This window comes from Martes martes, assembly GCF_963455335.1.
Source record: "Martes martes genome assembly, chromosome: 2".
In the NCBI taxonomy this organism is placed as follows: Eukaryota; Metazoa; Chordata; class Mammalia; order Carnivora; family Mustelidae; genus Martes; species Martes martes.
Window position 1 is genome coordinate 66,513,687 of NC_137889.1, and position 26,703 is coordinate 66,540,389.

A 26,703-nucleotide genomic window follows, 5' to 3' on the forward strand; every position below is an offset into this window, starting at 1 on the left:
AGATGAGTTTATTGCCTATTCTTAGGAGAATAGAGAGTGCTATATTTTAATGTAGAAGAGACTTTGTGTGGTGTTTGTGATCTTCCTTCTTCTTGGTTCTCACAACCTATCATCTCTTAGGTAACTCACTGTGCTACCATCAACATCCCATCCTGGCAACCACTCAACATTACCGATGACAATTGCCAGCACCTCACCTCTTTCTTCTTTCCTCAGTCAGAATTTTTCCTGCACTCAAAGCTCAGATCTTATAGCCTCACTAAGGGTCTGATCCTGAGCTAATCCTAGAACTACCACACTAATTATAAAGTAAGTTATTGTAAGGTTATCTAGCACCAATACCCAAAATATATTCTCTTTGCAGAAACTTTACAAATGATAGTTCTGTGCCTTAACTGCACTTGAAATTGTTACAGAAAATAGGGATAGCTGAAAAGACCTTAAAATTGCTTAGGATTGTAGAAAGGAACTTAGAGATTTAAGTGCCACCTCCACTATATTTTGTCAGAATGTAAATATAATTGCAGGTGCTTAGAAAAAAAAAAAGACAAGTATACCAATAAAAATCTTACATGCTGAATGCCAGGAAAGCAATAACACTTCTATTATAAGCCATTTTATGTGATAATTGCCTTTTGAGAAATAGGGATAGGGATATTATCACTAACAAAAAGGCTTTAAAGAAATGCAAATTCCTGATTAGGATCATTTTCAAGTGAGGTAAACAGCTATTTGTAAATGATTATTTCTTTGTTTTCTCACCAGCTCTTACCTCTCCCCACATTTTATACCATTACTTGTTTTAGGTAAAATATTTCAAACACCTTGACATACTTTCTCACCTTGCATTAGGAGTCATATTTTTCCAGTGCCTAGGTCTACGTGAAAGGACAGAGGATGGCTCACCAAACCATGATACACTGTTTGTCCTCAAATGGATTTGGCAGTCTTTCTGCTGTTTATCTACATAGACTTACCAATGGTATTAAACCACCAGACAGAACAGGAATCTGACTCATTTGCAACCAGTCACGAGGCTTGAGGCTGTAAAGCTGACTAGTTTTGTGACTCGTCCCAGAAGCAGAAACCAAGGTGAAATAGAGGATGGAATCTGGCCCCACTCCTAATTAAGACACTTCTGCTAAAAACCCTATTTCCCAGTACATTTGATGCCAACAACATTTGTCACAGTTGCTCCCGAGCAGTTTATTAAGTAGTTAACGTTTTATTAACTCTTAAAACCCACATAATACACGAAACTCTAAAACTAGATGACACACTTGGGCACCAATGTATCTTGGCATCAACATAGCTCAAAGACATTTACGTAAAACTAGAACATTAGTTTTCAAATAACCACCAGGTAAACGTATCATACTAAGCTTTAGATTCCCTACCAAGTGTGATATTTGAAAATGATCTGTTGGCTGAGGGGAATTAAAGGAAGGGAAGGAATACAGTCAACTCATTCATATTTCCAAGAAAATTTTCTTTTTGCAACAGTGTTTTGTAATTACAACCATCGGCTCTTCCACATCAATGTATATGTTCTTTTCCTATATGAGTCCCTCACTGAGCCACATGTCTAGTATTTTATCATTTATGTTTTCACACAGATATCTTCTTTGGTCCTCACAGCAATCTAGTCAGTGGTCATTTTTATCACTGCCATTTAACAGAATAGGAAACTGAGGCTCCAATGTGTGAAACAATTTGGCCAGGATCATGTAGCAAGAGAATCAGACCTTGTTTTTTTTAAATTTTCTTCTGGTTCTCAGATTCGTTCCCCAAGCACATGCAGATTAGACTTCCATTACCATCCATATACAGACCAGCATTCTGGACTACTTTCGGGGCATAGAAGCACAACTGTGAGGTCTTTTTGTCTTACCTGCTCCCACCACAGAAGCTGCTCCTTGAAGCAGTGCAAATATTTCCTCATGCACAGGATGTTTATATCAGGGCTATGAACATAGGAACAAATCTAGGAAATTCCCTAGAATTTCTATGATCTGTGAATTTCTAAAATCTGTGAAATTTTAGAAATAGAATTTTAGAAATTTAAATTTCTAAATTTTGGAAATAGAATTTCTAAAATCTGTGAAATTCCCTCTAGGTTTAAGAGAATAAACTTTAGAGGCCAACACAGAAAGAGTGCAACCTCTAGTTACAGTGAAAAATCAAGACTTGAAAAACATTCCTTTGTCAAGGGAAAGAGAGACCCAAATCTATAGATCTGAACAATTAAAATTTCTGTAGAGAATAGAGGTGCCTTGGTGGCTCAGTCAGTTAAGCTCCAACTCTTGATTTCAGCTCAGATCACGATCTCAGGGTTGTGAGATCTAGCCACGTGTAAGGATCCACACTGGGCATGGAGCCTGCTTAAGATTCTCCCTCTCCCTCTGCCCCTCCCAACCCTCTTGAAGATGTAAGTGTCAAAAATAGGAAAATGAAATAAAATTTCTGTAGGAAATAAGTGATTAGAAAAGGTATACACTCATTTGATTTTAGTGCTGATGTCATAAAACATTTTCTAAATGTAATTATGTCTATAAGTAAATAAAATCAGCTGTAAAAGGCAGATTTCAGCAAACCGGGGTTTCAGCCATTAGGACTTTTTTTCTCTAAACAAGACAAAGGTGCTATGTACAAATTAAAATCAGACTTCACTTAAAAGTCAGGCAAAGAAACGCCTGATAGTTCTAGCACTGGGTCCTAGAATTACAAACATTAAAGTGTCATTGCTAGGTTCTAACTACTCACATAACAATTCTACTTAAGAAACTGTCTAGGAATATCAAGAACACCTTTATAGCCATTTTGGGTAGCACCTTAATGTGGGCCCTGCGAAGTAATCATGCCCTCACCTCTTTTACAGAGACAGCCAATCCTTCCCATATTTTTGCTGCTCCTCCCACTCAAGGAATCCATCTGTGCTTTCATTAATGAATGTGGTATTATTAAAAAGAGTTTTCTGGGTAGATTTAAAAACAGTCACCATTTTCACAAAAAGAAAAAAAAAAAAAAAAGCAATTGCCAAAGCTCATCCCAAAGCTAATACCCTAACCTTTAAAATATCTGTTTAACACTAGCTGGCTTTTCATTTTTATGAGCAAAAATAGATTCATTTCCTGGGATTTCTTGAGCTCTCCAATACATTGCACAATACCCCCTCACCCCCTCAGCTGTCATTTCTCTTTCTGGTGAAATTTCAAAAATGCATCAGGTCTCTGTGGCTTTGGTAAGACAGGAAGGTGAATGCAGCAACAGTACTGGAATATTTCACTCCTGACAGACAGTCAGGGCTGAATTACCTCATGGTCACTGCCCAGCATTCTCTGTCTTCATCTACAGGATGCCTCTGTGAGGACCTATGAAAAACGTTGCTGCCCCTTGGGAACCTCTTTGGAAGAATGAGGAAAGCCTTCAATTGCTACAGGACATAAATGAAAATGGCATCATTTTCACTATTACCTAAGATGAATTCAGGCACTTTAAATGTCACCCATCTTTTGAAAGATCATAGTTCTGCATGAAATCAGAAGAGCCCTCCAAAGCAGCAAGGATTAGATCCATTTTATGAGGCAAACTGAGATATACAGAAAAGTGAGTTACTCACGGTACACAATAAATTAGGAGATGTAGCACTACTTCCACATTCCCAAAGCACTTGGGAGACCCTCATTCCTCCCCAAGAACCCTGAATTGCTACTAATGCCACTGAGAAAGAGGATGTATGACTGCGCGCGTGAATAGAAAAAGTGCAAACTTTAGAGTCAGAATACTGGTTCTGCCATTTGCTATCCATGACAGCAGCTTGGGCATGTCTCCCTCTGAGCCTGTTTTCTTATCTACAGAATGCAACTAAATGACATGCCTATCTTGCAAGACTTTGGATGGTGCATGGCTTAATAGTGTCTAGTAAGTAGTAGATGCCCAATATGTGCTATTGTTTAGCTCCATTTTCCTCTCCTCCATTAACTGGTTTCCAATAGAAGAATAGTGGAAACATTTTCAGTTTCTTAAAACCAAAAATCAGCTTGTTGAGATAGAGATTTCCAAACTTTCACTGAGAAGTAAAAAAGCAAAGGTCATTTATTTATAGTGCTATGACCACATATCTCAGTCTGTTTTTAAATGCTACTTAAAGACCATGCTCTTAGAGGTTGAGTTTGGCGGGAAACCAAGAACTTAAGTAGAAACTGCCATCAACTTAATCACATTGAAGGACTTTTGAGCACCTATTAAATATGTGATGATAACACGTTACATGTCTTCATGAATGTCTCTTACAGTGACTGCATGAAACACTTCTTAGATCCATGCTAAGTATAGTCAGAGTACTCACTGAACCTCTGGAATAGTTAAAAAAAAAAATAAAGTGTTTCTAAAATAATGTTTTGATTCATGAAGTGCAATGGGATCAAAACCAGATGGATTTGGCAGCAGATTTGTTCCCCTGGTTCTCAGGCTGTTTCAGAGCAGTGCCAGCTCAGAGAGGAGATGATCAATGTCACACATTCTACACTTCAGGCACTAATAGATCCTTGGCTCCAGGATTCCCAGTGTTCAGAGCGAATGCCAGAACACACATGCTGTGACAGAATCATTTTGGAAGCATCCATGCAAACCAGAGAAATGAATAACTGCCTTGGGCACTGAAGAGCTCAGGCAACAGCTGTTTCACACCGGACAGTGATTAGGATCGATCTCTTTATTCTGTACAGTGACTGTCACACTTCACAAACACACACACTATACACATTGGGTCTTCCTAAGGTGTAACACAGGGATCAGCACCTTGCAACATGAGTATACACTCAATAGTACATGGAAGAGCTGGAAAAAGACACCAGGCTTGCCTAAAGCTGGTTAATAATTTATAGACACACTCACACTCACAATCACACCCATCACTCCATTATCTGACACACAGGTATAGACCATCTCTCAGGTTCTAAATGAGCCCATCATTCTGCTGTCGGGGCACTGAGGATATAAATGCAAACAAGATAGATAAGCTAACTGTCCACTAAAGGCTTACTTTCTAGCAGGGAATATACAGATCAGTACACAGGCAAACCAATCTGATCAGAGATATTCTTGGAGCTATAGTTTGGAGGAGTACCTAACATCCCTCTAAAATGATAATAAGAACAATGTCTACTCATCCTGGAAGACTGCTGATATCTTGTGACGCTACTACCCAAGTTCCTCTTACAGAGTCTGCTTAGTCAATACCTCTGCAGTAGGAAAGTGATAAAGAAAGATTTTTTATTTTAAAACTGGATGGCCTGAAAAATAACTTATCCTGGTATATTCTGGTACAAATTAACTAACTAAGTCAAGGGATAAATACATGGCCTTATCAGAAGAAATGGAAAGAAGTTTATAAAGCTCTTCAGTGGTCAAGGCTTGTTAGTAATCACTGTAACTAGCAAAATAAACAATATTAACTAAATAATAGGATTATCTTCTGCTGAACTTCTGCTAAAACCAAAGATAAAATTCCAGTAGCTAAAAAATGTATTATTATAACTGCAAGAATATTTTTGCTCAACCTCCCTCACAAAAAGATGACTTATTTGGGGTTATCCATCCCATGAAGGCCCAGTCCCCCACATCACTCTCTTGTCTGCCATTTTTACTAAGAGGTTGGGCCTAAATGGCCATAATGGTACCTTATCACGGACACTTCTGTCCTGACTGTGGCTTTGGGATCACCTAACCCAACCTAGACCTATCATACCTCTCTCCCAGAAATATGAGCTTTAAGAAAATGAGTTACATGTGTGGTGCAGGGTCAAAAGTTCATGTGGACTTTGGCCTGAGGCAACCATGTTTGTCTGTGAGAAGGAGAAGAGATTTATCTGTGAGGAAAAGCAGAGGAAAGCAGTCCCGCTGGGAGAAGGAGGAGGAGAGCAAGTGTTTCTCGACAGACTGAAAGCGCACCTCAGTTCTTGCTGGACTCTCAGTTCTCAAGAGTCCCAGCTGTAGAGCGAGGTCTGAGACTTGAAATACATTCCCATTACTTGAGTTAGTCTGAGGGGGTCTTTGTCATGTGCACCCCACAAATGTATAAGAACAAAAGCTGTTGCTAATTAAAATTTGACTGAGAATGACCTACTTTCACCTCCATGCTGATAGTCAACTTTTTCTCTGAATTCATTCAGAAACACTTATTGAGCATCTGTTAGGATGTATGGGTTATAAAATCTGAAACTACTGTCTACCCTCAAGGAGCCATTGTGTCCCTGTTCACACCCTGGTCCTCCTTACTACCAAGCACAGCCTCTTGGTGAGCTCCACTTGAAGCATCTGACTCTTCAATTATCAACTTCTATTTTTTCAGGTTATTCCCCATTGCCAACAATTTTTGGCTCCTACCAGGATCTGTTATTCACCGATGCTTCTATCCTCTCATTCTCCCTTGCCACCTTCATTACCTTAGCCAGCTGAAATCCCAAAGCCCATTCCTATGCTCACTATCTCTCACAGACCCTCAACTTCATTGCTCCTCCCACATTTTGTCATCTTCATCTGAGAAAACACAAAACCCTACTTGAATCAGTCTCTACCCATTCTGTGGTATTTGTACCCAGCATGACCAATGTGAAAGGAGAAAACAAAAAACACGATTGGCCTCATACCACATTCATGAACAAGAACTCCAGGGGGCCTAATGTATCCAGTAATCACAGCACAACTCCTTAGTCCATTCACTCTTCCCTCTCTATTTCACATTTTCTACTCTCACCTCAAACCTTCAGCACTTCTGTTGACCTTACTGTCAGCTGGTATCTTTGCTTCCAATTTCACTGAGAAAACAAAAGCAATAAAAAGACACCAAACTCCCCTCCTAACAGCATCTGTACCTGTAACACCCACTGCCCTTTCCTTATTGCAGGTGAAAACATCCATGATCCAATGTAAGGCAAACCCTTCTACTTGACCAACAGCTCTCCTCCACTCTCACCTTCCCAAGGACACTGCCTCAAGGATTCTCCCCCTTCTTTTATTATAATCTTTCCATTTCCTCTTGAATATTCTCATTAGGATTATCTCTCTCATCTTAAAACAAACAATACCACTATCCCTTGATCTCACCTCCCCCCACAAGCACCCAGCTTCTGTGGTCTCCTTTATAGTATTACTTCTTGAAGTAGTTCTTATGCTTGTCTCACTTCTCTCTTCCCTTTTTTTTTAAAGATTTTATTTATTTATTTGACAGAGAGAGAGTGAGAGAGCACAAGCAGGGGAGCAGCAGAGGGAGAGGGAGAAGCAGATTCTCTGCCTAGCAGGGAGCCCAATGTGGGGCTCCATCCCAGGACCCTGGGATCACAACCTGAGAAGGCAGAAGCTCAACCAATTGAGCTACCCAGGGGCCCCTTTCCATTCTCTTTTGAGTTGACCACTCTTCTAAAATGGGTATTGATGTCACCACTGACCTTCACATTCACCTGGCTAATCCAATGTCAATTTTCAGTCCTCATCTTACTTGACATATAAGCAGAATTTGACACAATCAATCACTCCCTTCTTGAAACATTCTCTTCACTCAGTTTTCAGCACATCTCAGTCTCCTTTTTGGGGTTTGCTTGTTTTTTTCCTTCCTCACCTCCTGCTCCTTTCTTACTCATCTTTGCTAGTTTCTTCTCGTTTCCCTAATGTCTAAATACTCCAGGGCTTTGTTCTTGGGCTTCTTAACTCACTCCTAGGACCATATCATTTGGCTTGGGGCCTTAAATGCTGTCTATAACCTGAGGTATCCCAAAGTGATATCTGAACCTATTTCTACGCCATGAACTCCAAACCCAGCTACCAACTTTCTACTCAATTTCTCTACCTAGATGTCTAATAGACATCTCAGACTTTATATGACTAAAGTTGAATTTCTGGTCATAAGAGTCAAATCTGTTCCTCCCATCAACTTCCCCACCTTGGTAAATGGCAACTCTACCCTCAGGAACTTGGGACAAAAGCATTTAGGTTTCAACTTTGTTTTGAAGTAGAACCTTCAACAGCATTTGCTGATGAACTAGTCATCTCTGACTCTTCTCTCTCTCCAGTAACATCCAATAACCAACTCAGCAAATCCTGTTGAAGAATTTACCTTCAAAACAAACCTAAAGCCTCAAGTCACCATCTCACTATTTCTATTTAATGACAATAGCTTCTGATTTTCCTGCTTAACTTTGGCTCTCCACTGGTAGTGAATTCAGATATTTTAGGGACTTAAACTGATAAAACTTGTGGAGACATACCAAAGAAAGTAGCTGTAAAAGCATAAATACAAAATGAGGTGTGAATGTGAATATTTATAATTAGAGAAGGTTGTCACCATAAATAACAAGTTCTTAAAAGCAGACAAGTAATCACAACATTACAAAATCCAGACAAATAACAGTATTTTTGTTAACTACCAGAAATACCTCTGTAGTACTTTTTGCCTTCTTTTTTTGGCTCTGTACTCTTTGATTACATCTTCATACAACAAAAATTTCATATTTTCCATAATAAGAACAGAAAGATAATTCAGTCTTTCTTCTATCATGATTGATCAAACGTCTTAAAAATATTCATAGTTAGGGGGCTCCTGGGTAGCTCTGTCGGTTAAGCATCTGACTCTTTCTTTTTTTAAGATTTTGTTTATTTATGTGACAGAGAGAGAGAAAGAGAGAGCATGCAGTCACAAGCAGGGAGAGGCAGAGGCAAAGGGAGAAGGAGACTCCCTGCTGAGCAGGAAGCCAGATGTGGGACTCCATCCCAGGACCCTGAAATCATGTAGTGAGCCAAAGGTAGATGCTTAACCAACTGAGCCACCCAGCCACCCCTAAGCATCTGACTCTTGATCTCAGCTCAGGTCTTGATCTCAGGGTCATAAGTTTAAGCCCCAATCTGAGTATGGATCCTACTCAAAAGAAAAAAAAAATCATAGTTGAGATGCATAAAATATATAATTTTACCTCTGTTATCCTATAGGCCCTGGAGACACACTGAAGGATTTTAGAAAAAAAGAGAGTGTAGGATTTGCATTTCATAAAAATCACTCTAAGTTTGTTTAATGATTGAGTCCAGATTTAGACCAGAAGTAGGAAGACAAGTTAGGGGAACATGTTAATAATGTAGCCTCAAAATGACGAAAGTCTGTCTCTTACTGAAAATGGGGTTACTGCCTTAATAGTATTCTTCAGCTTGTGTGAAAGTCACTGAAAAAAAAAAAAAAAAAACCTCCACTTCAAAATTAGTAAAAAGAGAAGTCAATTAAGTTAGCCTCTACTTATTTCTTTTATATAAAAACATATCAATCTCAGAAAGGTATTGTCGCAGAAAAACAACCAAGATCTTAACTTCTTAATAAGAAGTTTCAGACTCAAATGTTTACAATAAACTTTACTTGATTTTACTAATTAGCAAGTGATCAGATCTGTGCCCGAAGGACAAAGTAATACACATGTTAGTGGTTAGCATTGACTAACTTCCACACAGTAGGACAGAAATAATTATGGGTCCCTTGGCTTACATATAAATCACTAAGAGGAAGGAAGTGTTCCATGGCTTACATTTTTTTTAATGTCCCAAAGGGCCCAACATTGCTAGGAGGAAATTACATGCCACCCATTAAAAGATTTAATTACCCTAATACCCAGTTTATAGCTGCTTCTTTTCCAAACCCTCCAAAATGTATATAAGCCTCAGACTACAAGCAAATATTGCCAGTGGTAACACGGTGGTCTTTGATAATAAGAAATATATCACTGGGAGCACGCATATATTTATGTTTTCCCTTAGTTCAGAAATACAAGAGAGATGAGGGTATGACTAGACAGAAAGGCTCATGGCTTTGATTTGAAAGAGGACCAGGCCTGCCTCACCCCGCCCCCTTCTCACTCTGACTGGAAGAGCCAAGCTGGGCTTTGTCCTTTCAGTGTCTCCAGCCTGTCAGCAAGGAACAAACAAATATACTCTCCTCAGTACTACAGGTTTAGAGAGCAGGGGAGGAAGGGCTGCTGCTGGCAAGTTCTGCCTATGGCTAGGAGGGTGAGTGTAATTCTGGAAGAGTATTAACAAGCCACAGGGCTACTTATCCAGAGCCATATTCTCTCATCAGCTTTCTCTGTACCAAAATGAATATTTTAATATCCATTTTCCCAATACCTGTGTCTTCTCAATTCAATCAGCTCTAAATTCAGGAGGGGGAAAAAAGCAGTATTACTCATAACCCTGGTCTCCCCTTCCCCTGAAGAAAACCCTGCAATATCTTATTTTTTTTTTAAGAGAGAGAGAAAGGCAAAGTAATTGTGCTAAACTGAAAGCTTCATGAGGACAGGGATCACAGTACACATTATCTGATTATCTGATTATTAATGAGGAGCATAATAAAACTTCCAAATAAACATGAATGAGGAAATGAAAACTGAAACAACTGGCCTATTGATCACACTTCGGCACTCATTATAACAAAAAAAAATCATTTTTTTACATGATGTCTAGAATTGAAACTTACTTTTGGAAGGACAACTGTATTAGTTTTATATGACTCTTGAAACAAATTACCGAAAACCTGGTGGCTTAAAACAACAGAAATGTATCCTCTCACAGTTTTGGAGGCCGGAAGTCCAAAATCAAGGTGTCAACAGAACTCCCCTCCTTCAAGGTCTCTACAGGCAAATCCAGTCCTTGCCTGTCCCAGCTTCTGGGAGCTGCCAGCAACCCTGGGCCTGTGGACACATCATTCCAATCCTGCCTCCATGTCTCCTTTTCTGTGTGTCCATAATCTCCCTCTGGCTTTCTCTTATAAAAGATACTTGTGTGGCACTTAGGGCCCACTGGGATAATCTGGGATAATCTCTTTAGTTCAAGATCCTTCACCTAATCACATCTACAGAGATCCTTTTTTCCAAATAGGGGAGAACATTTATAGGTTTTAGGAATTAGGATGTGATATCTTTATCTATGATTCAGCTTGTTACACACACCTTAAGTGTATTTTTTCCTACAATAACCAGATAAAGAAGGTGTTTCCATGAGACTACCAGTGAAAACCAACAGAAAACCAAATTACCTTAAAGAAATAGAGGAAACTGAGGAGTGTGAAAACTGAGACTTCAATCTATGGAGTTGAACTACCACATTCTAAACCACTAAACTATACCACCTTCTCCAAGGGGGCAAGTTCATCAATTCACATAAACTGGAAGATCCAGGGAAAGTCTGTCCCAAGCAAAGCTTGGGTCAGAGGCGTAAACAGTATCATTAGGTCTTGTTCATCTGCATCATTCAGCTCACTCTTCCACGTTGACTCTATTTCAGAATTCAGTTCTGTGTTCTCCAAGCTCACATCATCCTTGCTGGTTTAAACCCAATCACTCTGCCCATCACTGTGATCAGGAGAATAAGCTCATCCCTCCCTTTGGCTAGGCCTGAATCACATGCCAAGACTGGGACTTGGAGAGGTGGGCGGTGAGGGGTTGGGGGAGTGGTGTGACAGTGACAGCCCTTTCCAAACTACACAAACTCAAAGTGGGAGGGAGTATTTCTCCAAAGTCAAATCTGAGCACTGTTACCAGAGGTAAGGTTGAAGGATGCTGAGAAGCCAAAAGCAACAAAGGTCCACTGAAAGTTTTCACTGCAAATAGGAAACCATTTCTAGGAGGCAGCTACTCTCATTTTAGATCCTCAGAGAAGTTCATATTATTTACTTGTACAAAAAGCTTGGGGCACCTGGGTGGCTCAGTGGGTTAAGGTCTCTGCCTTCAGCTCGGGTCATGATCCCGGGGTCCTGGGATCGAGCCCTGCATCGGGCTCTCTGCTTAGCGGGGAGCCTGCTTCCCCCTCTCTCTCTGCCTGCTGCTCTGCCTACTTGTGATCTCTCTCTGTCAAATAAATAAATGAAATCTTAAAAAAAAAAAAAAAGCTTATGTACAAATGACTAGGAAGAACCCTAGCCCACTGTAAAATAGTTCACTAGCCTCAGTTCTTCTCTGTTTGTGTTCCTTGTCAAAAGCAAAACATGGAACAAATATACTTAATCATAAAACCGCTACAAGTCAGTACTCTATCCTAAGATTTCTGTTATTCCCTAAATGATCCTCTGGACTAATAAAATAATAGAATGCAGATGGTAAAAAGAATGTCTTTTAATTGTCTCTAAATCCTTTATAATGTTTAATAATTTTTATATTTAAGACACTATTACTTTATTAAAAGCTAATGAACTTTATGACTATTTCAATATAGTAAACCATGTTATTACAGAAGCTATGAGTCTCCTGTCTTAGAGTCCCTGCCCTGCATCTTTCTATTTCAGAATTTACCAGGTCAGCATAAAAAAAGAAAAAGTGTAAGGAAGAACTGTGTTCAAGACATTTGTCACTCAGATACATAATTTGCTAATCTTAATTCTGTTTAACTTTTTTTTTCCAAGAGCATAGGTAAGCAAAAGAAAATTACTGGCAAGAAATGGGAGGAAACATACCAATCTAACCAGAAAGAAATGAAAAGAAGCAGAGAAGCAGTTGCAAAATTCTGTGATTATCCCAAATTTATTCCCTCATTTAGAAATTTCTCAAGTGGAGTCTGTTTTTATACATAGAGGAAGATTAGTATGCTTCAAGTTCTAAAGCTCCAAAAACCATATTATTTTGTAATATCAAATTCAATATAATTTACCACCTCATTAAAAAAATATCTTTAGCTTCCATGCTTCTTTTTATTCTTTTTTCTTTAGCTTCCATGTTTCTTATAAATTGTTACGGAACTTGGTCTTAAATTCATCCAAATAATTTTGTGGGAATGAGTAAAAAAATAATTTTAATGTATTTGTTAATATCATATGTACACTTAAAAATCACTAAAATATAAAATAGAAGATTTTATATCCATTGTTGATCACAAAAACAGTTTGGTAAGTTTTCACCACTGGGTTAAAAATAAATAAAAAAACATAACACAAAGTCATTTTTCCTGAGAGATTTCTCCAGTGCTTTCTAGCTATGTAGTTATTTTAAAGCATCATTAAAATTCACTATGCCTTCATTTTATATTTAAAGGAAGATTTGTGTTTGGAGACCAAAGAATACATATACATGTGCAAACACACACACACACACACACACACGTACGTCTACTCTTTTTTAAACTGGTTAAGGAACAATGCAATATTGACCCTAAATATATTTGCTGGACATGATTATCAGGAAATCTCACTGGGTTTAATTAAAATGTTTTTAAATTTAAATGACTCAAAATTATACCTAAGTAATTTTTGTTCCTAAGGGAATACATAAAGAGATGAATACTATATATTATGCAGTAACTATAATATAATATTTAATATATATTCCAGAAACAGATTTTTATGTTTGATTTCTAATTATCAAGATCCATAAATTTTTGGCAGCTTGACAAAAGAAACTGGTTAAGCAGTACTGTGGACATCTATATACTCAAAGAAGAAATCATTTAATAATTTTTTCTGATTTTGCTCTATTAAGAAAAACATGGACATGTATTATAGGTAAGCAGAACATATTTACTAAAAATATCTGGCATTATAATTATTACAGTGTATTTTTAAAGTTGATATCCTTGGATCAAATTCAAGGAATGTTTGGCCTATTCTCATATAGATGTTTAGCTTATGGAAGATAATGCAATGATTTGTCAGGGCAGCATGAGCAAGAGGTACATATATCATACACACAGGACTCACTTTTCTTTCTAATCTCACAAACTTTAATCAAGTTCTGGAATTAATACCACTGATATCTTAGATCATGCTTCCATTCACACTGAAATGAATATTGGGAATATGTTTAAAAAATAGATCCAAGTTACAGACTTAATATATACTTTTTGAGATAAGAACTTTGAGAAATGAATTCCTATTTTAATTCAAATATAAACTCTAAGATCAGTACTTCACAGCTATCTGGTGGGACACATGCAAAAGCTCCCAGTAAAATGTCTCTGACTCCAACAAAGCCTATAATAGGATTTTCAGGACGACTGCAGTCCTCCTCATACTATTCATAAACCCTGACTTTTTTCTCACATCCCCTACCCCAAGATCCTCGGTCTCCTGATTACAAACCACCAAAGAAAATAATCCCCAAAAGGAGACTACCATTAGGACAAGTTACTCACCTTCTTTTTTTTTTTTTTTTTTTTTTAGTTACTCACCTTCTATAAAAGACCCTTAGAACTAGACTTCTCACTCTCTTTGCTGCCTTAATTTCCACAGACCTACACTCTTTCATCCTTCCTTAAATCACCTCCCCAAATTCTTCACTGAACCCTAAGAAACCCCAGATCTTTCATCAACTAAAGTGATATTCTAGCTATGTTCTATGTTCTCATTCTAACCACCCTTAGTTTCCTAAGGGCACAACTTCTTCAACAGCTCTCTCAAGGGGTAACTATGCTTCTCTTCTTACCTCCCATACTCTAGGGCTAGAGATAAATTCAAATTCTTCCTTTATCCTTACTGACACTTCTCAACTATTTCTCTTTTGTGTTATTTAAAAAGAAAAGGAGGGGGTATATTTTTCACAACAAATTATCATTTCATAATCCAAGCACTCCCACACCCAGATTATAATTATTTCACCCTTCTCCTCACTCCTCAAAACCCAATACTTTTCATCCCAACTTCAAGTAAAGATCTCACTTCTAATTTCACTAGGAAAAAAAAAAAATAGTAGTAATCTTGCCATCTGATCTACCAATAATCATCCTGTGTCTATGTCCATGGCCCTGTCTTCCTTCTAGGACAATGGGTGAGCTTTCCTTGTTGTCTAAGGGATTCCTCCTGCTTGACTGAAATATGAGTAACACGGGGTGCCTGCATGACTCTAACACAGTTGATTAAGCATCTAACTCTTGGTTTCAGCTCAGGATATGATCTCAGGGTCGTGAGATTGAGCCCCACATTGGGTTCCACGCTCACCTGGAAGTCAGCTTGAGATTCTCCTTCTATCTCTGCCCCTCCCCCTATTCACATGCATGCAAAGGCATGCTCTTTCTCTCTAAAATAAATTAATAAATCCTTAAAAAAATTTTTTTAAAAGGAAATATGAGTAACATCTCACACACTCCTGACTCCCCCCGAGCTGTTTATTTCCACTTCCTTTGCTGGGTACTCCTCTTTTTGTCCTCTAAATGTTGGAAACTTCCAGGACTTAGTCCTTGGATTTTTTCTTTCCACCTACATTTATTTCTTACATGATCTTATCAAAGTCAATGATTGTAAATAAAATTGTTATCTATTCTGTTCAATATGGTAGCCACTTACCAACCATAGCTTTGAGTGGAGGCCGAGAAAAATTAAGGCCATCCCACCTCAGGTTTAGCCTTAGCATAAGTACAGCCATCCTAGCTCCAGCAGTCATCTCAGACCCCTGTGTCCAAGGGCTGAACTTTCCCCTACTTTACTTTAGTTACAAGGACCCCCACCCTGCTTTGGTTGCAGAAATTCCCACCCTGCTTTAGTAACAGGAATCCCCACCCTGCTTTAGTAACAGGAACCCATAAATACCCCTGCCTTAACTAAGCTCGGGGTCCAAGTCCCTACTCCGCTGTGTCAGGTATACTTGGGCCCAAGGTTAAGCTTGTCAAATAACCCTCGTGTGATTGCATCGGTGTTGGCTCCTTGGTGGTCTCTCGGATGTGAAAACTTGGGCATAATACTTTGAGCACTGGACATGTGGCTAGTCCAATTTCTAAAATATACACTGGATTTGAGGGACTTAGTATGAAAAAACTAAAATACTAATAATTTTATATTGGCTATTTTCTATATATTAGATTAAATAAATCTACTATTAAAATTAATTTTCCGGGGCACTTGAAAGGCTTGCAGCCAGTTAAATGTCTGCCTTCAGCTCAGGTCATGAGTTCTGGGTCCTGGGATCGAGCCCCACATGGGCTCCCTGCTCAGCAATGAGCCTGCTTCTCCTCTTCTCCATCTCTCTGCCCCTCCCCACCACTTGTTTTCTCTCTCTCTCTCTCTCTCAAATAAATAAAATCTTTTTAAATATTTAAATTAATTTTCCTGTTTCTTTTTAAAAATTTACTTATTTATTTATTTAAGTAATCTCTATACTCAATAACGGGTTTGAACTCACAAACCCAAGATCAAGAATCACTTGCTCTTTTGACTGAGACAACCAGGTGCCCATTGCCTATTTCTTATTATCTTTTTAACATGGCCACTAGAAAATTCTCAGTCACATTTGTGGTTCATATTATATTTCTATTAGACAATGTTGATCTGTACCTGAATGACTCCAATCTTTCTTTCCTTTGAGCCCACACTTACATTACATACTACCTATTTGACACTTTCATTTGTATGTATGATTGCCACATTAAACATGTGTCCAAATCTCAACTCTAGGTTTCTGTCCATTGAAAACTGCCTGTTCCTCTCCTCCTTGTCTCAGAAAATGGCAATTCCTATCTTCCAGTTCATCAGGTCTAAAGTCTAAGAATCATCTTTCCTTGACTCTTTCTCTCCCTCACACTCCACACCCAGTCTTTCAGCAAGTACTGACAACTCACCATCAAAATACTTTTAAGAGTATTTTAAGGAAAAAAGAAAGTGAGAAAGAAAGGACTAATCTAAGAATTTTTTTTTGAGTTGACCATCACTACCAGAAACTGTTTGGGACATTCTGAGAAGCTTCATAGAGTGTCACTGAGACTCTTTTGCCCAGGGAAAGAAAGGAAGAAATTTATTCATTTGTTCTTATCCTCCCTTTCTGGTTGTTCATGTATCAGTGCTGAGCCCATTCCTATTGGTGTCCCAAGCCAGGAAGGCATCAGGGAACCCTGGAGAAGGAAGCAGCCTCTATATCTGAAGCTGGAATAAGAAGTACATTTGGGAGAATTTCAAGTGGTATATGAAATGTGTTTGCCACAACTCTCAGAGCAAACCATGAGCATCTCTTCCCAACTCATGTGATAAGTGATGTAACACCAGTAGCTTGAAATTGGCTACTTTAGAGTATTTACACCACGGAAACTGGCAAAGCTATAAATCAGGCTTCCTCCCTCTTGTCCATAGTTATTAAGCATCTGCTGGCACAGCACTGACTACAGGTTCTGTTTTTCAGACAGCTACAGTTTACCCCTCTCTTGCTCCATCTCAGAACTGTAGCCACATTAGTTCTTTTTGCACTTCTTTGAAATCACTTCTGTGCTTCCCTCCTTTGGGCCAATGCAAATGGTTTTCCCATGGCCTAGAACTCCAAGCAGGCAATACTTCTTGACTGAGTAATTCTTCCACATCTTTCATAGCTTACAAATGTCATTTCCTTGGGAAAGCCTTTGCTGACCCCAGTCCAGGTCTCATTCATTTGTTATCTATTCTCAACTGCATATAAGTGATTATTTAATTTATACCTGTTCCTCCAGCTACACTACAAGTTCCATGAGGGAGCAAATCACCACCACTTTTCTCACTTTTTGCATTCCCCATACTGACTTTGTATGTATCCTGAATATCTCAACAAAAAAATTTCAATCAACCATTATTAAAAGCACTTTTACCATTCTCCTATAAGTGGAACTGTAATTGTCTTAAGAGTATTGGAAAAGAGTCTTCATAATTGAAAATATGGGAACCACATCGAGAGGAGAACACTAGACATTTTTTGGATGGGCATCACTTCCAGCCATAACCCACTGAGCTAAACCCCAGTCACATAGCTCTACCTAACTGCCAAGTGCCTAGGAAGAAATGATATAGTAATAAGTTTGATAAACTAGAACGTCTTTGCCACAGTCAGCCCTATCAGACATCAAATATCTATCCATTCTTATTTCCTGACAAATCACACTCTTCCTCTCCCCAAAGGAGAGCCTAAAGTTCAACCAAAGTACTACATCCAGCTCAGAGCCCAGAATCTCTGGCTGTTTGCAGTCTACCTCATCAGGTGCAGGTGTGGCTCCTTCTGGTCAGATAAAAACGTGTACCAAACATAAAAATTATTTCCACCTTTCCCCACAAGAACACAATATCCAGTAGTCGGAAGCCAGTAGTAGGGTAGGTAGATGCTAACCTTGGGAAAAACTCTATTAGTGAAAGGAAAAAAGAGAATCACCATACCGAATAAGTTATAGAATCTGCTGGGGAGGCACTGAGAAGCCCCTTACCCTGGAAGTGGGAAAGTTCTTTGAGTATACAATGATTCTGTTCTGAGAGTAAACTCCCTTATTCATTTTTTTTTAGTGGCCCTGGACCTGCTCTGGGAAGTTTTTTTTTCCCTGTTTGTTGGCCATATCTTGCTATTATCCTCTTTGGAACTGTACAGCTTTTGTGGGTCACTTCCAAATAAAGCCACCTTATTTTACTTTTAAATATTCAATTAAATCAAGGTTCATGGTTTCTTTGGCAATAAAGTTGCCTAAAATATTTGGTAGATTTTTAAATCTATTTTCTTTTAATTAATTCTTCATGCCAATAACCACATTCAATTTTTTTTTTAAGCATAGCTTTAAAATTTCTTTTGTATCTTCACTTCCTCACCCCTTACCTTAGTCCTTCAACTTAATGGTAAGTGCCTGAAGGTGATCAGAGATAATGTCCTGGGTTAGGAAGGACATACCCTTAATCTGATCTTTGCTGCAATGATAAGTCTTGGGCATTTGCTCAAAACCAAGGACCCAGATACCTGGTATGACTATGCCCTTTCTCTTCTGCTTGCAAACCAGCCAATATATTTGTTAGTTCATCTCTTTTTTTATAATAACTTCCCAAAGGCAGCCAAAGACCAAATCTAGATAACTCTACTTCTCAAATATCTCTAAAATCTTTCCCCTCAGTTCTGTCGCCAGGGGTGCTACCTTAATTCAAGTCATCCTTTCTCATCTAAGTTTGTCCCCTCATTGGTAGACTCTGTGCCTCCAAAATTCATCACACCTCATCTCTGCTCCCAGAAATGTTCTAAAATGCCAATGTGATCACTACAACCTCTTATTAAAACATTTGAAGGGTTCCCATTGCTTTTAGGCTAAAATTAAAAGTTCTCCAATATCTGGTCTTATCTCTAATTACTCTTCAATCCTCATTTCAGTTATGTAAAATCATTTTAGCTCCCACAAATATACCACTATCACTTTCTCAGATATCCATTATCACGTAGAGGTTAGACTATCTGACTAGATAAAATATTTTTCTTTCTTCAGTAAACTTATTCATCCTCCAAAATGTACCAAAGACTTTAAATCTCCCAGGAATACATCTCTGAATTAGGTATTCTTCCTACTGATTTCAAAGCAGTAAAGCTTGTTTTTATTACAGTATGGGCCACACTATATTATAATTGTCTGTTTATCCTTCTTCATCCAACCACATATAAATTACATATGTCAAGTTTGAAATTCTTGAGGACAAGTAGCATATCTTTCGTCTCTATACATCTTACACTGTAAGTAAATGTTGGTTGAACAAACACATGACCCCCATAATTATGGCAGGATAGTGACCCCCAATATCAATCTTTAATCTTCACCTATCTTTCTCTTCCAGCTTCCTGATGACTGTCTCCATATGCATGTCTACTTAGCAGATCTAAGACTGAATTCATTGATTTTCCCATCCCCTTCTCCAACTGCTTAAAATCCAGTTGTCCCTCTGAATTCTGATCTCAACTTAATGATGTCTATCTACCCAGTTTTCCAGTCTAGCCACCTCAAAATCTTTCTTTAGGAATTCTTTGGTCAAGTGATTTGGTGATAGCCAGGTTAAAAACAACAGAGTTCTTTCCTGCAGCATTTCACAGAGCTTTCAATATGTTAATGCTTAACATGAATCTCAACCAGTAAATGTATTTTCTTAAACTCATCTCACCAGAGAGCCCTTTTGCTGAGCAGAATCCCTCAGAACTAGTGTTCAGAAGACTATACTTTGAGAAATGCTGTTGTAAACCCCTTTCTACCTTCTTTCTTGCCCTCATCTTGAAATCACCTATGGCTTTCTCTTATATATGGGTTCAAATCCTTGGCCTGTTAATTATATTCTCTTCTAGCCTTGCTCGCCTTCCTAACCTCACTTCTTATCACATCTCTCCTTTCCCAAAATGCATCACAATCTGTCTTCCTTCAGAGCTTTAATATTTTTCTTCCATGGCTCAAAATGGCCTCTTCTTTTCCCACCCTGCATTTAACAAACTTCTCCTTAAACCCCTTCCTAATGAGAGCTCCTTTTTTTTCTTTTTAAAGATTTTATTTATTCATTTGAGACAGAGAGATACAGAGTGAGAGCACGAGCGGGGGGAGAGACAGGAAGAGAGGGAGAAGCAGACTCCCCCACGAGCTGGGAGCCCAACGCAGGGCTCAATCTCAGGACCCAGAGATCATGACACAGAGATGTTTAACCATCTGAGCCACCCAGAGAGCCCCTAATGAGATCACTCCTGACAAACTTTAATTCTGGCACTAGGTTAATTACTCTTCAATATCTCCATAATGCTTTGTACTTATCTCTAGTACAGCAATTGTCACAACTGGATGTTGAAAAAGAAAAGCAAAGCTGGCAGCATTACAATGACAGACTTCAAGCTCTATTACAAAGCTGTAATCGTCAAGACAGTATGGTACTGACACAAAAACAGATACAGAGATCAGTGGAATAGAATAGAGAGCCCAGAAATGGACCCTCAACTCTATGGTCAACTAATCTTCAACAAAACAGGAAAGACTGTCCAATGGAAAAAAGACAGTTTCTTCAACAAAATCTGACAGCCACATACAGAAGAATGAAACTGGACCATTTCCTTATACCACACACAAAAATAGACTCAAAATGGATGAAAGACCTCAATATGAGACAGGAATCCATCAAAATCCTTGAGGAGAGCACAGGCAGCTAGCTACCTCTATGACCTCAGTCACAGGATCTTCTTCCTAGAAATATCGCCAAAGGCAAGGGAAACGAGGCCAAAAATTAACTACTGGGACTTCATCAAGATCAAATGCTTTTGCACAGCAAAGGAAACAGTCAACAACACCAAAAGACAACCGACAGAACAGGAGAAAATATTTGCAAATGACATATCAGATAAAGGGCTAGTATCCAAATATCTATGAAGAACTAACCAAACTCAACTCCCAAAGAACAAATAGTCCAATCAAGAAATGGGCAGAAGACATGAACAGACATTTCTGCAAAGGAGACATCCAAATGGCCAACAGACACATGAAAAAGTGTTCAACATCACTCAGCATAAGGGAAATACAAATCAAAACCACAGTGAGATACCACTTCACACCAGTCAAAATGGCTAAAATTAACCAGTCAGGAAATGACAGGCATTGGTGAGGATGTAGAGAAAGGGGAACCCTCCCGTACTGTTGGTAGGAATACAAGCTAGTGCAGCCACTTTGGAAAACAGTATGGAGATTCCTCAAAAAGTTGAAAATAGACATACCCTATGACCCAGCAATTGCACTACAAGGTATTTACCCTAAAGATACAAATGTAGTGATCTGAAGGGGCATGTGCACCCCAATGTTTATAGCAACAATGCCCACAATAGCCAAACTATGGAAAGAGCCTAGATGTCCATCAACAGATGAATGGATAAAGAAGATATGATATATATATATAGATAGATAGATAGATAGATAGATAGATATATACAGCCATCAAAAAACCCAAAATCTTGCTATTTGCAACAATGTGGATGGAACTAGAGGGTATTATGCTAAATGAAATAAGTCAATCAGACAAAGACAAGTACCATATGAGCTCACGGATAGAGGAGTTTAAGAAACAAAACAGGATCACAGGGAAGGGAGGGAAAACATAAACCATAAGAGATTTAATTTTAGGAAACAAACAGGGTTGCTGGAGTGGAAGGGGGGGTGGGAGGGATGGGGTGGCTGGGGGATGGATACTGGTGAGTGCTATGAATTGTGTAAGACTGATGATTCACAGACCTGTACCCTTGAAACAAATAATACATTATATATTAATATAAATAAATGAATGAATGAATGAATAGATAAATAAATAAAAAATTACCCAGGCATTCATCTCCACCATTACTTTATGAGCCCTTTAATCTTTGTTTATCCAACTTCTAACATAGTGCCTGCCACAGAGCAGGCACTCATTGAATGAAAAAAAAATTCAAATGAAAGAATAACATAACAAGCAATAACAAGAGAGGAAAAGTGGAGGTGAAGTTATGAAGGCTTAAACAGAAATGTGTCATGAGAAGTCATTTATTCCAGCCATTAGTCTCCGGAAAACGGTATCACTTTGCTCAAATAGACTTCTGGGTTCCATCTTACCAAGTTCCTGATAAAAAGTAAATCTTAACTACAATTTGTCTTATAGGAATTCTATAGCTCCCAAAAATCTTTTGGGGGGAACACATTCACAGATAGTTTGCCTACCCTATTTATCCTACTCAACAATAGAATTCAAAGCCATAAACCTCTCACTGTCTTATTAACTGTGAACTACAGTCTGAGGTCTTATATTAGAAGAACTATCACTCTGTTGGAAGACGTGGCTAAGCAACTTTGTCCCCATAAATTCCTTGTTCCCATTAGTGTACTCTCCTCTCAATTTCTGGTGGCCCCAGAGCTTAGTAACTCTTTTAATCATGCCTCCCCACCTTCCACTGCTAAGATTTAAAGTGTGGGCTTTTGTTTCAGCAAGGAAATTTCATTAAAAGCATACCAGAAGCAAACGGTTTTGCCAGTTGGCTTACTGAACTTCTTTGTTACACCAAAAACTTACCTTTCGTGATTAGATCCATACAGTCCTTGAATTTTTCCTTTACACTAAAAATGTCTGGCTCCTTGAAAGTTCGTTGTGAGGGCTCCTTAAAATGTTCACTTTTGAACAGGTGTTTGGGAAAACAAATACTTTTGTGTGCTGTCCGAAATTCTTGGACCACATCAAGTGTTTCCTTTTTTTTAATCTCCAAAGGTATGAATTTGCCAGACTTGGGGTTTTGATGTTTATTTTTAAAAACATTTATAGAAGTACCTTGAACTTTATTCTGTGAGTAAAACAAAAGTAAATTTAATAAAATTTAATTTTAATATTAATTATATAATAAAAGTATATAATACATTTTATTAATAAGTTAATAAAATTCTATCTACCAAACGCATTTTATAAAGTATCTTACTATATAAGATATTTACTATAAAGCACATGACAGTAATCAGGTAAAGCAGGTGTTATCCTTTATAGTTCTCCAAAAGCCTTAACAAGAATGAGGGTTATATTCCACTTCAAAAGAAAAAAAAATGTAAATTCTCCAATAGTAATTTTCTCCTCCCATGTGATATTTTCAAATGCAGCTTTAAAGTTTTCAAATAGTAAGCATACAAGAATTTAATAATTTTCAAGCATCTTTCAAGAATTTTTGAATCTCCATAAAATGCTAACACTCTCAAACCTCTTCTCTGTTGAATATAAGAAATTACAGCTCATACATGGAGGTAGTTTCTCAATAAAAGTATATTAATAATCAGGTATGTATTTTAGATCCTTTCAATCACTTAATTCCTTCTTAATTTTGACTAGCTTGAGCAAAAGAAAAATAATACAGTCCCAGGTCTCTGATAGGTAATTATCCAAACAATCATAATTTTTCTATTCTAGACATTCTCTTGCCCCATAGGTAGAGCTATAGTTCCCTGCCCTCATCACTCCCCTCCAAAAAAAAGTTGCCAACTCAAGACACCAATAAGGAGGTTTTAATATGCTAGTACTGTTTTACCAAGCAACCAAAGATGGATAAGTATACTCTTATGACTGGATAAAACTCTTTAAAAAGTCAAGGTTCTAAAGTACAACTTAAGAACTGTTTAGACTGTGAAGTTTTCATTCCATGTGTCTACTAGTGAAATCAATATAATTTAAAATTATTTTTAATTGATTAGGGGAAAAACTTAGTTAAGCAGTATTAACAATGTTCATTATAAATTAAAATGTTCATTAAAATGTTCATTATATATATATATATATATATATATATATATATATATATATAAAACAATGTTCATTATAAATTAAAACCAGCTTCAGCCTAGAGGACCATTCAAATGAAATATATGTGACAATTACAACATTCCCACACACACCGTAAGCATTGAAAGTATTTGAAATCGTTATCCAAGATACAGGTTTTTTTTTTTAAATGTATTCAGGGACACCTGGGTGGCTCAGCTGGTTAAGCAATAGCCTTCGGCTTAGGTCATGATCCTGGAGTCCCAGAATCAAGTCCTGCATCAGGCTCCCTGCTTAATGGGGAGTCTGCTTCTCCCTCTGACCCTCTCTCTCCCTTCTCATTCTCTCTCTGTCTCATTCTCTCTCTCTCAAATAAATAAATAAAATCTTTAAAAAACATATGCATTGGGGCGCTCAGCGGGGAGTACGCTTCTCCCTCTGACCCTAAACTTCCTGTGCTTATGCTCTTTCTCTTTCTTTCTCAAATAAACAAATAAGATCCTAAAAAAAAAAATAAATAAATAAGAGTATTCAAAAGGGGAGAGTATAGTGTGGCACACACAAAGCCATCTTAAGATCACCTTCCCTCACCTGTCTCCCAAAGACCCATTTGTCACAATAGCTGCTGCTCCCCAAAATTTCCCACCTCCTTTGGAGATGCTTACTACTAAAATTTCATCCTGTGCTGACTCTCTTATCTCTTTGCAGACCCAGTACCTCACACTCCTTCTGATCTTCCAAATCTATGCCATTCAGCAAATATTTATTGAGCCAGCCACAAAGTTTTTTGCTGGAGATGCAACAACCAAATAAGAGTCACTGTCCTCAAGGAATGATCAGATGGTAAACGGCTCTAATGCATGGTGATATGGAAGAAGAAACAAGGAAGCATGTCATGCTGGGGGCACACACCTCATGGCATATTTCCTAGTTTAGTTTTATCTAATAGTGTTTAAAATGGATATTTATTTGAGATATGTAATTCAAATATTTCTGTTATAATTCATCAAAAGAAAAAATGAAAAATTGGATTAGGATTAAATGTGCAAATATACATGTAATTAAATAATCTTTATAGCTATAAAAATATTATTTTTAAATGCAATTTAAAATTGATTTTTATAGCTAGTAAAGATTTCATTTTTCTCTTCTATTCAGAATCTACTAGGGTTCATGCAACCATTTGGAACAATCATATATATATATACAATCATATATATATATACAAAAATATATATACAAAATACAAAAACAGTTATTAGTTTCCTGGAAAATAAGTTAGATTAAAAGCATTAACCTCATTTATTTTCTCATAATGTTGGGCAATGAGAGTTTTTGCTTCTTGAAAAAAATCTTGCTTGATCTCGAATACAGGACCTAAAACAAAAACACAAATATTTTATTTTTTTAATGTAATTAATGTACTTTCTTAATCGCAAATGGCAAAACTGTGAGATTAAAATTTGGGCAGTGATGATTCTTGCAGAACATTATAAATGGTTAAGTGTTCCAAGTGGAAGTTAACAGTGGATGCAAAAGATGTAATGCTCTTTCAATGTAACAGTTTACGTTAAAAAACATTAGCATACAATGGTGATAGTGATAAGGTAGATTATCCTAATTAAAGTCTAAGGGAACCAATTAAAGTACACAAAATTCAAATCCCCGTCAGCTTTTAAAGTTCTTTAAATACTACTGTACAGAAGACATAACATGACTTGGACACAAAAACTATTAACCAATCTAAGTGTGTCCTCTATACCTGATGATTAATTCATATGGCTGTACATTCCTTTACAAATATTTACCTTACAACTAGTTAAAATTATAATTGCAAAATAAACTCAGTAGGTTTATTAGGTAGGAATAGCATTGAAATAAAAATATACAGCTATAAATGGGTAACATTATAATAACTCTTATCTCATTTATATTTTCTTAAGATTCTTATTCTTTTTATTTAGAGTTACATATAGAATTCTATAGCATAGACTATATCATTCTTGGTCTTGTCTAAGCTTTTCTCCTAATATATTTCCTTCATTAGTAGCTGATTCTGACATTTATAACTGTTTCTTGGCTTCCTCTCCTTAACCCGAACTCAGTAAAATTTAAATATATTACCAAATTATTGATTCTAATTGGTTTTTCAATATAGCCAGTGTGCTCCCATTCCTATAACTATACCTTCTTTAGTATTCTTAAGATCTCTCTTCTTCTCCCACTCATATTTTAAGCAATTAAAAAATTCATCTTGGGCACCTGGGTGGTTCACTCAGTTAAGCGTCTGCCTTCAGCTCAGTTCTTCCATCTCAGGGTCCTAGGATCAGGTTCAGCGTTGGGCTCAGCAGGGAGTCTGCTCATTCCTCTCCCTAGGCCCCTCTGTTCCCCTGCTCAAGCTTTCTCTCTCTCCCTCCCTCTCTCTCTCTCACCTTCAAGTAAATAAAATCTAAAAATTAATTAATTAAAATTTCATCTTCATGTAAATCAAAATCATAATGAGATACTGTCTTAGTCCATTCGGGCTACCATAGCAAAACACCACAGGCTGGGTGACTTACAAAAAACAAACATTTATTGCTCACAATTCTGAGGCACGAGGTGCAAGATCAAGGTGCCAACATGGTCAGTTGAGGGTCCTCTTCTAGGTCCCAGACATCTATCCTCACAAGGTGGAAGGGACTAGGAAGCTCTCTGGGGCCCCTTTTATAAGAGCCCTAATC

At 37.7% G+C, this 26,703-nt stretch overlaps 1 protein-coding gene across 1 annotated transcript in view; it reads right to left on the bottom strand.

Moving 5' to 3' along the window:
• IQCM (IQ motif containing M) overlaps window positions 1–26,209 on the bottom strand; it is a gene marked incomplete at both ends in the record, with an annotated part of 355,679 nt that extends 329,470 nt beyond the window's left edge. Inside the window, 3 exons of the mRNA XM_080796315.1 lie at window positions 22,757–23,021; window positions 25,278–25,357; window positions 26,206–26,209. Of these exons, the coding sequence (XP_080652441.1) occupies window positions 22,757–23,021; window positions 25,278–25,357; window positions 26,206–26,209 (349 nt within the window). The remainder of the gene's footprint in view (window positions 1–22,756; window positions 23,022–25,277; window positions 25,358–26,205) is intronic.
• Between the last annotated feature and the right edge of the window lie 494 nt (window positions 26,210–26,703).